At 32.9% G+C, this 12,316-nt stretch overlaps 2 protein-coding genes across 4 annotated transcripts; both read right to left on the bottom strand.

Annotated features, from left to right (window-relative positions):
* Positions 1-306: 306 nt before the first annotated feature.
* Positions 307-2,936, bottom strand: LOC105678038 (suppressor APC domain-containing protein 2). 3 transcript variants are annotated; one of them, XM_067358471.1, is made up of 5 exons: positions 1,802-2,936; positions 1,401-1,547; positions 1,112-1,324; positions 877-1,024; positions 307-795 (listed from the first exon to the last, which is right to left on the bottom strand). In XM_067358471.1, the coding sequence occupies exons 1-4, from the start codon at positions 2,639-2,641 to the stop codon at positions 878-880; spliced, it is 1,347 nt and encodes a 448-aa protein (XP_067214572.1). In that variant the 5' UTR covers positions 2,642-2,936; the 3' UTR covers positions 307-795; position 877. The 3 variants fall into 3 exon arrangements, with proteins under 3 accessions (XP_067214572.1, XP_012232435.1, XP_012232436.1); XM_012377012.2 differs by having other exon boundaries at positions 882-1,024; positions 1,802-2,934; XM_012377013.2 differs by having other exon boundaries at positions 307-1,024.
* Positions 2,937-3,229: 293 nt separating this feature from the next.
* Positions 3,230-12,073, bottom strand: Trhn (tryptophan hydroxylase). Its single transcript, XM_012377050.2, has 12 exons — positions 8,874-12,073; positions 8,227-8,334; positions 7,725-7,938; positions 7,244-7,347; positions 7,077-7,144; positions 6,959-7,009; positions 5,407-5,505; positions 5,241-5,287; positions 5,028-5,163; positions 4,725-4,851; positions 4,412-4,641; positions 3,230-4,311 (listed from the first exon to the last, which is right to left on the bottom strand). Exons 1-12 carry the CDS (start codon positions 9,273-9,275, stop codon positions 3,966-3,968), a joined length of 1,932 nt encoding a protein of 643 aa, XP_012232473.2. The 5' UTR covers positions 9,276-12,073; the 3' UTR covers positions 3,230-3,965.
* Between the last annotated feature and the right edge of the window lie 243 nt (positions 12,074-12,316).

Below are 12,316 nucleotides of genomic sequence, written 5' to 3'. Positions count from 1 at the left end.
ATGTCTATTGAAGAATATTTTAACCGACAGATTCAATGGCATAATGTGCTATCGTCTTTTAGAATTCGATAACATTTGACACTGCCAGCTCAACCCAGCCGGAAATCGGTGAAATGTATGTCATAGAGACGAAATCGTAAAATTTCCTGTTCTTGACAAAGCAATAAAATTTCATAAAATTTTCATAAGTTCGAAAGATTATGTCAAAAGTGCATCGTGTATTATGCGACTGATAGTGATTGTATAATACAATTAAAAATGAGACTTAAAATTACAATGCTAGAAAATGAATAGATTTACGTAAGATTTATTAATTAAAGTAATAATTTATTAAGATAAATTTTGTTTTTTTGGACGGATTACAGAGATTTTAAAGTTTATTTTATTCACCTATTACAGTTATATCTAGATAATATAATTACATATTAATTAGTAAATATTTTACCGCTTTAATATGAAATATAAAATAAAGCATTGGCGTTATTTTAATGCGATATATTAAATACTTCATATTTCTAATATGTTTCACATGGCGTTATAAAGATTCAGAGCGCAATTTTATCCACTTATTTCAAAATTATATCATGAAAACATTCGCATAGCATTGACAAAATTGACAGTGCTAATGAACTACTTTGTGGAAGCTTAGAAAACAAAAGTTTCTGGAGCATTTAAAAACATCTAAGTGGATCGTATTAGCTTCTTAATTTTTTTTTACTTTTATCCCATTTACGGCTTAACTCAGATGCTATCATTTGTATGGCGCGTTTTTCCAAAGTCTGGGATATTTATATTCTAAAAAGAATATTTTAAATAAAATCACAAGTTATTAATTCTAACCAGCTCAATTCAAATTAATTTAAATATTGTTAGTACTTTACATGAATGTTTGATCATGTTGTTCGTGGATCATCGTTGCTCTTCGAGACTGAACCAATCCAGATTGTCTACTGTACAATTCTCTAACCAGGCTGTCCTTTTCTTGCTCAAGTAGTGCTATTCGTTGACTCTTTTTGCTAACTTCCTATTTGCATAAAAAAATAATAGTTATAAAATTAAATTGTTATTTGTGTTGATATTTTCTATAGAGTACCATTGTGTTACATATTACCTCAGTTAATCTATGGTTTTGCTGTTTAAGCCTTGACAACAGATCCTGTTGAAGTTGAGCCGAAGTCGGCGTGCTCAAGAAAGCGAGATTCATATGAAGTGGAAGTCCACCGCGTTCCCAGCTACTTATCAAGGCAGCTAGATGTCGATTCACTTCCAAGACTCGCGCACGTTGCAGTTCTAAGCGTTCTTGTTGTGCTTCTGTCCATTGCTCCTACAAAAAATAAAACCGTACATATACATATTGCAAACACAGCTCTAAAACAAGGAAATAAAAGGTATTTCTTTACCACATGAGAACCCATTCGTCCAAGATGTTTGATCTTTTCTTGTGTAGCGGAAATTTGCTTCAAGTACCATTCCCTAGCTTTATCAACAGCAGCTAGACCTTGAAGTAATACATCCTTTTCTTGTTCAATCTGCTTCATTCTTTTCATCTGAAATATATAATAAAAATATTTTATTTTAAAATATCAGTACAAGTTTCTCATGATGTAAGTTAACTTAAAGATAATAAAAATTATATAATACAGATATATATAATAAAATATAATATATAAGATAATAAATAATTATCAAATACATATTTCCATTTCTAAGAAATACATATTAGTGTTAATATTTAGATTCATGCATACCCAGAACCAATTACCAAATGTTAGTTGAGAGTCCTAGAGAAGAACATCTTTACCATATTGTAATCAATACCATTCTGCAACGTATGTCGCCTTGGCTCTCTGCGACGATTTGATGGTTTCTTGGGTTGAAGACCTAATTGATTACTTTGTATATCAACTGCTTTACCATCGCCTAAAGCTCTGGCTGGTCTAAGCAGTGTCCTAGTATCCGATCTATAATTTACAGCTTGCAGCTGACGTTTCTCTTTCTCATCGTTCATCATGAGACCCATTTGCCAGTTTTGTAAAGCAGTCCTGATTTCAGACTTGTCAAAATTACGCTCTTGACTTATCATTCTATTTTCCAGAGCGGCACCAGTTCTTGGTGGTTTTGGTGGACCGTATACTTTATTGACCTTTGGTTCCCCAATGTTCCTTCCGTCCATCAATTCTAATTGCGCATTCATGTCTTTGCGATTGGCCAGTAACTGAGGCATACTAAGAGTACGTTGCTGAGATATGGCATTGTTGGGTCGTATGGCAGCAGTGTTGGGAGAGGTCCAGGCCGCTTTGTTCTGATTATCAGGTATGAGTATCGGCGCGGACGGTGGTCTGTTAGGCTGACTGTCATGCTTTTTAGAATTAGTCTCTGCTTGTATCTGCAGCAAACAGATCTTCAGACCCGCGCAGAATCTCTCAAATGATAGCATGCCGTTCGGCGGCGTGACCTTCTTCAAGCTATCAAGCACACCCTTGGGCAAGCCCTGGGTGCCATCGTCCTGCCATCGACCCTCGATGTCAACGAACTTGACGAAACCGGTGTTCTGATCGTCCATGATGTCAAATAATGTGCGCATCGCGCTGACGAAGTGCTTCGGCAGTCCGTCCACCGTTGACGTTTGTATTTGCGCCATATTTACCTATACACGTCAGGATTTAATCTCTTCTCGGTAACGACAAGTGCATCATTAGCAATGCTCAGAAATTGTGATTATTTAGCTAATTGATCATTTTCTACTAGTGTTCTATGTCCCGTTTTTTATTTTGCTCACATAGTTTCACATTAACTAATAAATTGTCGCTAGCCTTTGCGATTGCTTAAATCTAGCAAAAGCATCGTTTCGTCTATCGTTTATCACAAGTCTTTTCCGTGGATTAACCTCTCACACGACCATATGCAACGACAACAGACATGACGATTCACGGAGCTAACCAACGCGTACAGAAGCGAAGAGCAACGCCTTTCTGTTATGTTGAAACAGTCGATAATGTCATTTTCAATTACTTCCAAGCCCCTTAGGCCCCTCAATAGGTACGTAAATCTCGTAATCACTTGGTAAGCAGCGTACGGAAAAAATTTGCGCCATTTCAAAATTTAATCACATCACTTTTTTGAATCGTAATTTTCTAATACCAAAAATTTAACTCCTGAATTTAAATATTTGACTTAACAGCATCTAAAAACATTTAGATGAGTATGGAAATTTATCAGCAAAATTAGATTTGTCATAGTTTTGCATTTATTTTTAATTTAATTACGATACATAGATTATATTCTATATAATATTCTATCTGTACACATTTAATGATAACTAAAGAACTAAAGCTAAAATAGCATGCTGAAGTATACAGACCCGAGAAAAAATGGTGTAATATGGTCACATGTAAATATATATAATTAGTTATGAAAAGATCTAATAACATATGTAATTTTATATGATCATATAAAATTCAGATCTTTTCATAACTAATTATATATATTTAATCATCTGACCAATTATATCATTTTTTTCTCGGGGAGTGATTAACAATTCATTAACTCCGTTAATTTTTGTATTCTTATATTAAACGATTTCTTTTTTGCATCTTGAGATTCTTGTTTATCGCTTTATTAGGTTTTATTGCATAATTAATATATTTTAGTAATAATTTACTAATTATTTACGTGCACTCTAAGATTGATTAGTTAAATTGATTAACATTGATATTTTTAATGCAACTAATTTATATATATGGGGGGTTGGACATTTTTTTTATTCATCATTTTATGCAGCATTACTTAACTTTTCTTTGCATATTCGTCAATCTTTTAAAATAATTATAAATTAATATTATAAAGGTTTTTTGAGATAGTGTGATCATTTCTGCGTTTGAGAGAAAAACCATTTTCAAAGCTTTATATTTTTGTAAATATTTTCTAAAACATCGTTACGTTTACGTTATCGAGGACGACATTGCTTAATCTTCCGTAGTGATTATATCTTTATCATTGCAATGCGACTGCTGATTAGTTTCTTGTTGACGAACCTCCTCAGCGTTAGGACTATCATCCTGATCGCTGTCCGAAGATGAGCTGTCCTGCGGCATCTCTATACCGTGCGTCAGCATGTTCGTTATCCTTTCGACATCAACAGTGTCGTCCTGTTCGTGAATCTTTTTCAGAGCGTTTGACACTATGCAAAGATCGCCTCGCAGCTCGCTGACTACCGCTGTAATCTTCTGGGCATCAGTCAGCACTTCTACCGACTGGGTGTACGGATTGTAGCGTATCCCGAACGGTCGTTGAATTTGATTAGCAAATCCACTGCGACATAAATAATAATTATTAAATCACATTATTAATATTTGAAGAAGAAAAGAACTTTTGAATAAAAGTTGGTAAAACTAAAATGCAAAATAATCACCGCATCTTCTCTTTTGCTTCCTCTATGCTGTCCGTATAATAATATGCATTCTGGAACGCGGTGATGATGCATTCCTGCTTGCACGTGATGTCCGGTTCGAATCTCATGGTTTTCTCGGGCGCGGACACCGCGTGCCTCAATTCCGCCACCGACGAGAGCAAGCCGGCCCCATAAACGCGAAACATACCATCTTGTTTGCATAACCCGAATTCTACCGTGAAGAAGTATAGCTGGAAAAAATAGAAGTCGTGCAATAAAAAAGTTTTTATTAGAATTAAAGCAGAAGAAAACATTTTTTTATTTGAAAGCTTACAGTCGCCAATTTGTCTATGTCTTCGTCTGATGCACCGAGAGAAGCCAGACCAAGTTCTTGAGAGAATTGCGCGAAGCTCGTGTTGGCGAGTAGCGGCATGTGGCCCAGCAGTTCATGGCAACAATCTCTGTAAATTGAATATTGCTAACTACTGGTCATCGATATAATATGAGGAAACTATAGGTAGAAATTGTATTTTATCACCAATATTTATGTATTTGCAATACTTCTTTTATACATAACGTGTTATTTGCACATAATATAGAATTACATTTTTTTTTATAAAATATGCTATAGACTCACGGTTCCGGCGTGTAAAATGGATCGGAAGAATGTCGAATATATTGGGTGCAGTGGAATACGCGAAATGCAAGCCCGGAGAGGAAGTCCCGCGGCGTGAGATAACCTGCGACCGGACGAAGCTGAAATCCCGTCGTTCCTGTGGATATCGATTTTCATAAAAATGCGTTATTACTTCATTACGATAGAATAATTATACAATGATTTTACACTCACGTTTGAGAAAAACATTCACGTCCTGCAGTTGCGGTATATTGTTCTCTCTAAGGCAACGTTAAAATATAAATTATTTTAGCATATGTACAAAATACTTTTTGTAAATCAATACTTGTTTATTTTTTAATGAGAATCACGTATAACTGAAATTTAAGTTAAATTATACCTGTATCCACAGTATTTAACCAACTTTGGCCAATTTTCCAGGTATTCTTTGCACGCGTATTTTTGATAGAGTTGATGTAGTTCGCGAAAAACAGTTCCCCTAAGGCAAAAGTTGTTATTTAATAATTCTGTATTGCGTAACAGATTAAATTTTTTAAAATCTTAAACAATTAAATTATATTATTTTAAATTTTATTTTGTACATTTAATTTGTTTTGATGTATATTGAACGTTTGAATACTTATTAATTGTTTTTAAACAACAAATTGATCGTTATCAGATCATTCAAATGTTTGACTTCCGCCGAAAAGCTACCATCTTAATTAAGTTTATCGAACTTGCGATGTTTGTTTCGTACATCGCTGCATTTGAGTCAGAGAGATTGCATTAGCCGAGCTGCTTCACGATCTTCTTGCATTGAGGATAAATCAAATTGACGCAATTAAGGGTGCATTCAGCGTGTGCCAATCTTACTTCAATTCGCGCGCTGCGAAGAAACGCATGAAACGAAAGAGGGAAACAGGCTTTCTCGTTGCGAATTGGCGAAGGATGAAAGCAGAGAAGAGATATCGAGCAAGTATATAACTTAAGTATCGAGAAATAGAAACGATTTCTTCTATCTTTATCAATTGCCTTCATGCGCGCAGAAACACGTTCGCCGTTTTATTCGTAATATAACAAGAAAAAGTTGTACTCTCTATTTCGAACAATGATACCTATTAATTCACAATTCATGATATATCATAAATAACTTTTGAAACTTTTACAATAAAAGGAACACTTTTGTTAATTCTCTCAAATTTTAATTAGAAAAATTTGGTTGAGAATATTATTTGATAATATTGTTGTGCAAAATTAAATTACGAAAAATTCTTTATTGTAGTAGTTCATTAATAATATATGTAGAAGTAAAATATTACATTCGCGAATGTTATAAAACGAGACGATTAGATCGAGCGAGGCATCGGCGTTTTAAAATATTAACCGATATAAGTCAATACAATAAGTTAATAAGTTAAAACAATTGACAATAATAGCCTCTCAATGCGAAAGAGGGACGAGCTAAGTCATTTAGCGAAAACACGAAGCTGATCGCCGAAACGAGCTATGAGGCCAGAGTACTCGTTCGTTCGTCGGCTAACGCACTTGTATTTTATTCTCTCAAATATACTTACACTTTTCCCGACAGTGCCGCTATCAATTACTGATCCCTACATATATGATGATTAAATATATGTTTAATTACGACCATTGTGTACTCATACAAAAATACAACTGTCAAATAATGCAAATAACACATTTTCACATTTAAAAGATAAATCTATAATTTTCTAGATTAAAGAGAAATTGCAAGATTTTGAGAGATTAATAAGAAATTTTTGTAATTCATACAACAAATATTTGAATTTTTCTGATAACTTTAAGTGTTTATTGTATAAAATGTAGCTATCATATTTGAATTAATAATTGATTGATTAATAAGGCCCTAATAACTTTATTCTCTATTGTTATTAATTTTGTGAATAATATAATTTTTATACAAGAGAACATACCAAGTCTTGATTTCTTCCGGCGTGTATTGCACTCTCGGTATCGGTTGACCACTAAAATGTTAAATGTTGTTAATAATTATTGAAGAGCATAATCGCGCAATTGTATGATCTAACTTACTATTTATAATTATAGGCGATTTCGGCAAACTCTTCGCGACGTTTGCGATATACGGGATCTTTGAAGCCCTGTGATTTGCCGAATAATTTTGTTAGAATAAAGACGTGAACAAATACAAAGAGAAGTTGTAATATCATTGCATGCATGAAATCATGCTACAAACGTACGGGATGATCCGCATCCAGTTCCGATCCGTACATGAGAACTTTCTGCGCTCGATCGAGATCCGATATTTTGCGTGGGAACCAAGGCATATCTACTTCACTGAAATCTATAAGATCGAAATTCTGTTGCATCTTGCTTACCACACGATAAGATATTCCATTAAGGAAAGTCTCGATGGAAACAGTAGAAGTATATAATTCGATAAAATTTCATCAGATTTTTAAATTTAGCCTTCGGCAAAAGGATGGCACGCTTTTAATAAACTGGTAATCAAAATTATTCTATCTGACAATGATTCTACTAGAATATTCAATAAATTATTAAATAATTGTAAAGCAATTAAATATTTCATTAAAAATTCGGTACTTTAGTATTTAATTAATTATTAAATTATTTGATAATTTTTATTTACTCTTGACAAATTAAGTTTAACAGTATTCTGTTGTAAAGCTTTTATTGATATTTACACACGTGAAGACTCACCGAAACTTGCCGCGGCTGAAAGGGAAGGTGCGTGTGGTATATTTCCAATTTGCTCATAATGAGCAAGATTGATAGCTGCTACTTCGCGGCTCAGCAGCTTCATTAATTGTTCCATCCGCTTCGAATCGCACTCGACGTCTACGAGGATATCGTATTCGGAACCGCGGCGCTGGGACTTTCTTGATTCGATGTGCACGACATTTATACCTAAATCCTTTGCGCGACAAGAATATCTTTTCTCAGTAATTTTAAAATGTAAAATTTGAGAATTAATTTTTTCCGTTGTATTAGTTGTTGCAAATTTATATTTTTATAATTATAAATTGGAATTCGCTTTTTGAAATTTACAACTAAACTTTACAGCACTTGTGCATTTTTTCATTATCTGCTCATTGATCACTTGTTTAGGTTTTCTAAATTATTTGAAAATTTGAAAAGAGAATAACACAATTTTAAGATAATTTGAAGCATACGCAGAAAATGAAGAATACGCAGATAATACCTGAAATACTTGAAGTGCTCGTGCCAAGCCACCAATTTGATTTTTCAAAGAAAATATCACAGAATTCTTATTATCGTTGACTTGATGATGGGTTTCATCCACAGGAATCTGAACGAACAAAAGAACACTTATTTATTAATTTGTTTGTTTTATTAATTTTTAACTTTGTTGTTTATTGCAAATTTAATTTTACTATTATCTTTGTAAAGTTTAAACTTTTAAAAATATTTGACTAAAAAAAATTATAAAATAAATGGCTTAACTAAATAAAAAGGAAAATGTATTTGTTAAAAAGTAACAAAAAAAAAAAAAAAACTGTTTAATATCTATAATTATTATTTATAATTAAACGATGAACGACAATTTCCGAATCTATAAGATTAATTAATATTACATTTATTTTATATACTAGATATTTTCTAATTTTATTTAAAGTCTATAAAATAATCAGAAATAATTGCTAAAAATTAAAATTAACTTTTAAACTGTTTTAAAGAATAATTTTGCGTTTTGCGAAGACACCATTTGAGAAGATAATTTTAATTAAAATCACCGAAAGACGTCAATCAAGATGTTAATTTATATTAAATAACAAAAGTTATTGTATTTTTATCTGTTTTGCTTCTCAAATATCTACGGTAACATACATCGCGCGATTTGTGCAGAGGACTTCCTTCTTTGACAGCCCAACTCTCGCCTCTCCTGTACAACCACACTCCAAGGAGGCTCTTTCCTGACCCACTCATGATAAATATTACGACAAAAAGATTTGTAAAACAGCGCAAAAAAATTCTTTGGTTAATAATTTTATTTATTAGCAGAATGTGTATTTCTTGATATCTTGCACGACGTACGGACAGATTTGTAACCGATTGACAATTCAATGTCTTGAAGAACACGAGCAACAGTGTGCTGGTACTATCCTTGCTAGGTCCTCTTAAGACCTCGGTCTCCCCATCCGTGCGCATCCTTCTCAATGACGATCTCGCCGTGATTGGGCGGCGCACGGCGGTACCAGTGATTTCCATTGGTCGGATAAAACTTTTCATGGGGTTGAAGACGAGTGTTGGCTCACCCCCGTTCAACAGCAAGTGGTTCTCGAATATATTCCTTGTGAATGACGTCACTGAATAATGCGCGTACTGATAACAAGAAGTATGCACAAAAATTGCAAACTCTTCAATAAATGGGAAATACGGACAATTCACCGTTTATTTATTTTTGTAGATAATTTTTATTCAAGGAAAACAATTTTTATTCAAAAGAATCTATTTTTTTTGCTTAAAAAAAAGAAAGAGATAGAAAAAGAAGAGATATATCTTAATTTTTTTATATTAATTTAACGCGGAAGAAATTAATATCAGAAATATAAACAATTATTTCTTACAATTTTACATTGTTTATTATAATTTTTTTACTTTAAAAAATTTGTTTAATTTTTTTAATTATTTTATAAATTATTTTTACGTGCTTTATTGTAAATTATTGCAAAAATTGCAAAAGTCATGCTAAATATCTTATTTAAATCAATTATCAATGTAGCATTGATGATTTCACAATTTTACGACATAATTAAAGTTACCGTGGCGTGGTGCATAATTTTTTACATTAAAAAATTCAAGCAGTATAAAATTATACGTACTAAGAGCACAAATATTTAACGTTAAAATGAAGATACGCTCATCTGAAGAAGCGACTTCCTATTCGAAAGAAAAAGTTTTTTCGATGGCGATTTCTCATTCCTCATTCCGTTGCAAAACAAAGAAAATGTTTAATAAAAGCTCGAGCGTCGGAGGAGGTTTCCCACCTCCGCGAAAAGTAGATGCAGCACATTACCAGTGTCCATCACTTACCACTATCAGTTGCCGCATCGTAATTCCACCCTCGCTAAATTATACCGAGTGTTTCCCCGACATTAAGCGAGATTGAAAGTATCGCTCGATTCCCGACGAATATACTTTCACACACTTTATCGGAATGCATTTGAGGACAACAAGATCCCTGTGATATCTCTCGGAGAGAATTCTCGATTAATTGCGGACAAATAAATTAATTATTTATCATTATATATATATCAATTTAATTTATTCTTAATTTTTTTTACCATATTGTCGATTATAATTAAAAATTTTCAAACTTAGTAATTTAATCTTACACAAAATATAGTATTTAAGAAATTCAGAGCTAATTGGGTTTTCTTGAAATTGTAAAGTCAGCATACGTAATATAATCATGTGTCACTCGCATTAGTAGATCTATCCTTTCATTTTCTGAGTGACGTGAGATATCCGTTTCCGCCGCGATACACCGGCAAAGTTAAGAGAGCGCAGTAGTTATCCGTGATGATATGCCGACGCAAGAGACTTCAAGATAGGACAAACGAATTTAGCTTCTGTTTTCTACCCTGCAAAGACCACTAGGTCAGACACAGTCGATACCGTTGAATTCTTCGTCTTTGTTTGAATTTTTATACGAACTTACACTAACGAAGTTCTTCTCCGTCGCGTAATAAAACCGTGTTTAATTACTACACTTTGGAACGCCGATTTCTTTTTTTTAATATTTATGGTCTTTGAGCAATTATGCATTCATACAAATGTATAATTATATTCATTTTCACATTATTATTCACATTTTCTTTTGTTTGAAATTCTGTTTACATGATATAAATATATTTATAATAATTTTTTTATAGAACAGATATAATTATTTTTTATTTTTATTAAACAGACTATAAATGTTTTATATTACATTTTTTATATGTATTCTATACTTAACTCAGTTTTATTACGCTGTCTTTTAACATCAGCAGAGTCGCCTGTTGCTTCGCTTTCGCGAGAGATGCGTTCTTCTTTAAAGCTTTCTAAACACTTTCAAGTAAATCGGCTAAAATTTTTTAATCGATCAAAACGACTACGCAAAAAGTCTTCGTAAAGAAGAAAACGATTCATTGGCAAACAAAAAAATCCTTTCTGAGCGTCTTCTCAGCACGAAAAGGATGACCAAGGGGGTGATTCAAGAGACCGAGGTGGATATGAAAAAGAATTACGAGAGAACGCAGAATGAAAAATGTTTCTCAACTGTAGTTGTGAACAGATTTTCGCGAAATACGTGGTGCAACTTGATTTTGGCGGTGTATCAACAAATATTTATGATCACCAAAATGTTATGATAAAATAACGTCCGTTATGCTATTATAAAATTGCATACAATAATAAAAATATGAAAATGCTAAATAAAAGTTCCAATAATTAGTTAAAGAACGAATGACATTACACGCTAAGTAAGTAAATCTATAAAATTATAAAAAATGGATTGTATGCAAATAAATGGGTTACGTACATAAAACGTAAATTGATTTCAATATATAAGAAAATGAGTGTTTTTTCGCTCATAATCAATTCATAATATTTTCATAGACACGTGTCACATGAAGTTTCACAACATGTTTTTCGATGACGCAGCATCACAACAGATAAATCTTTACTGTTACAGCACGAGTGTATGAGTGTAAAGGTTCGATTACGGAACAGCTGAGAAATATTTAACCATTTCGGAATTTTATATTGCAGCTCCGCGTCATCCCTCGCCGCGAATTCCAAAGCACTCCGGGAGATACGAGTGTAAACTCCCAAGAGTTTATATACCACGCTGATAAATATTTCATTGTGCGGTATATATATCGACTCGCAGCGCGTTAGATGCGGAAATGTTCGAGTAGAATGTCCTATTCTGGTCTGCATTTTTTGCGAAGCGCATGTAGTCGTCCTACAGTTGCCGCAATACTTTTTATAAAAGTTATTTTTGTATTCACAAAAAATCGATGTTCCCAATTTGAAAAAAAGAGTTTGCACAATATTTGTTTTTCTGCAAAATTTTAATATGTTTGGTAACATTAGAGATAAAAGTCGAAAAAATACTAAATATACATTAATTTCGTAAAAACAATTTTATTTTAAAAATAGAACACTGCTCATTAATTAATTATAATAATTGTGTAATTTGTCGGATGGAAACATTGTGTTCGATATTATTGAGGCCGCTGCGTTTAGCGCTAAATGCGGAACGTGAATATGCAACCAAACATTCA

This window comes from Linepithema humile, chromosome 1 (genome assembly GCF_040581485.1).
Source record: "Linepithema humile isolate Giens D197 chromosome 1, Lhum_UNIL_v1.0, whole genome shotgun sequence".
NCBI classification, from domain to species: domain Eukaryota; kingdom Metazoa; phylum Arthropoda; class Insecta; order Hymenoptera; family Formicidae; genus Linepithema; species Linepithema humile.
This window is presented reverse-complemented; position numbering and strand designations above follow the sequence as displayed.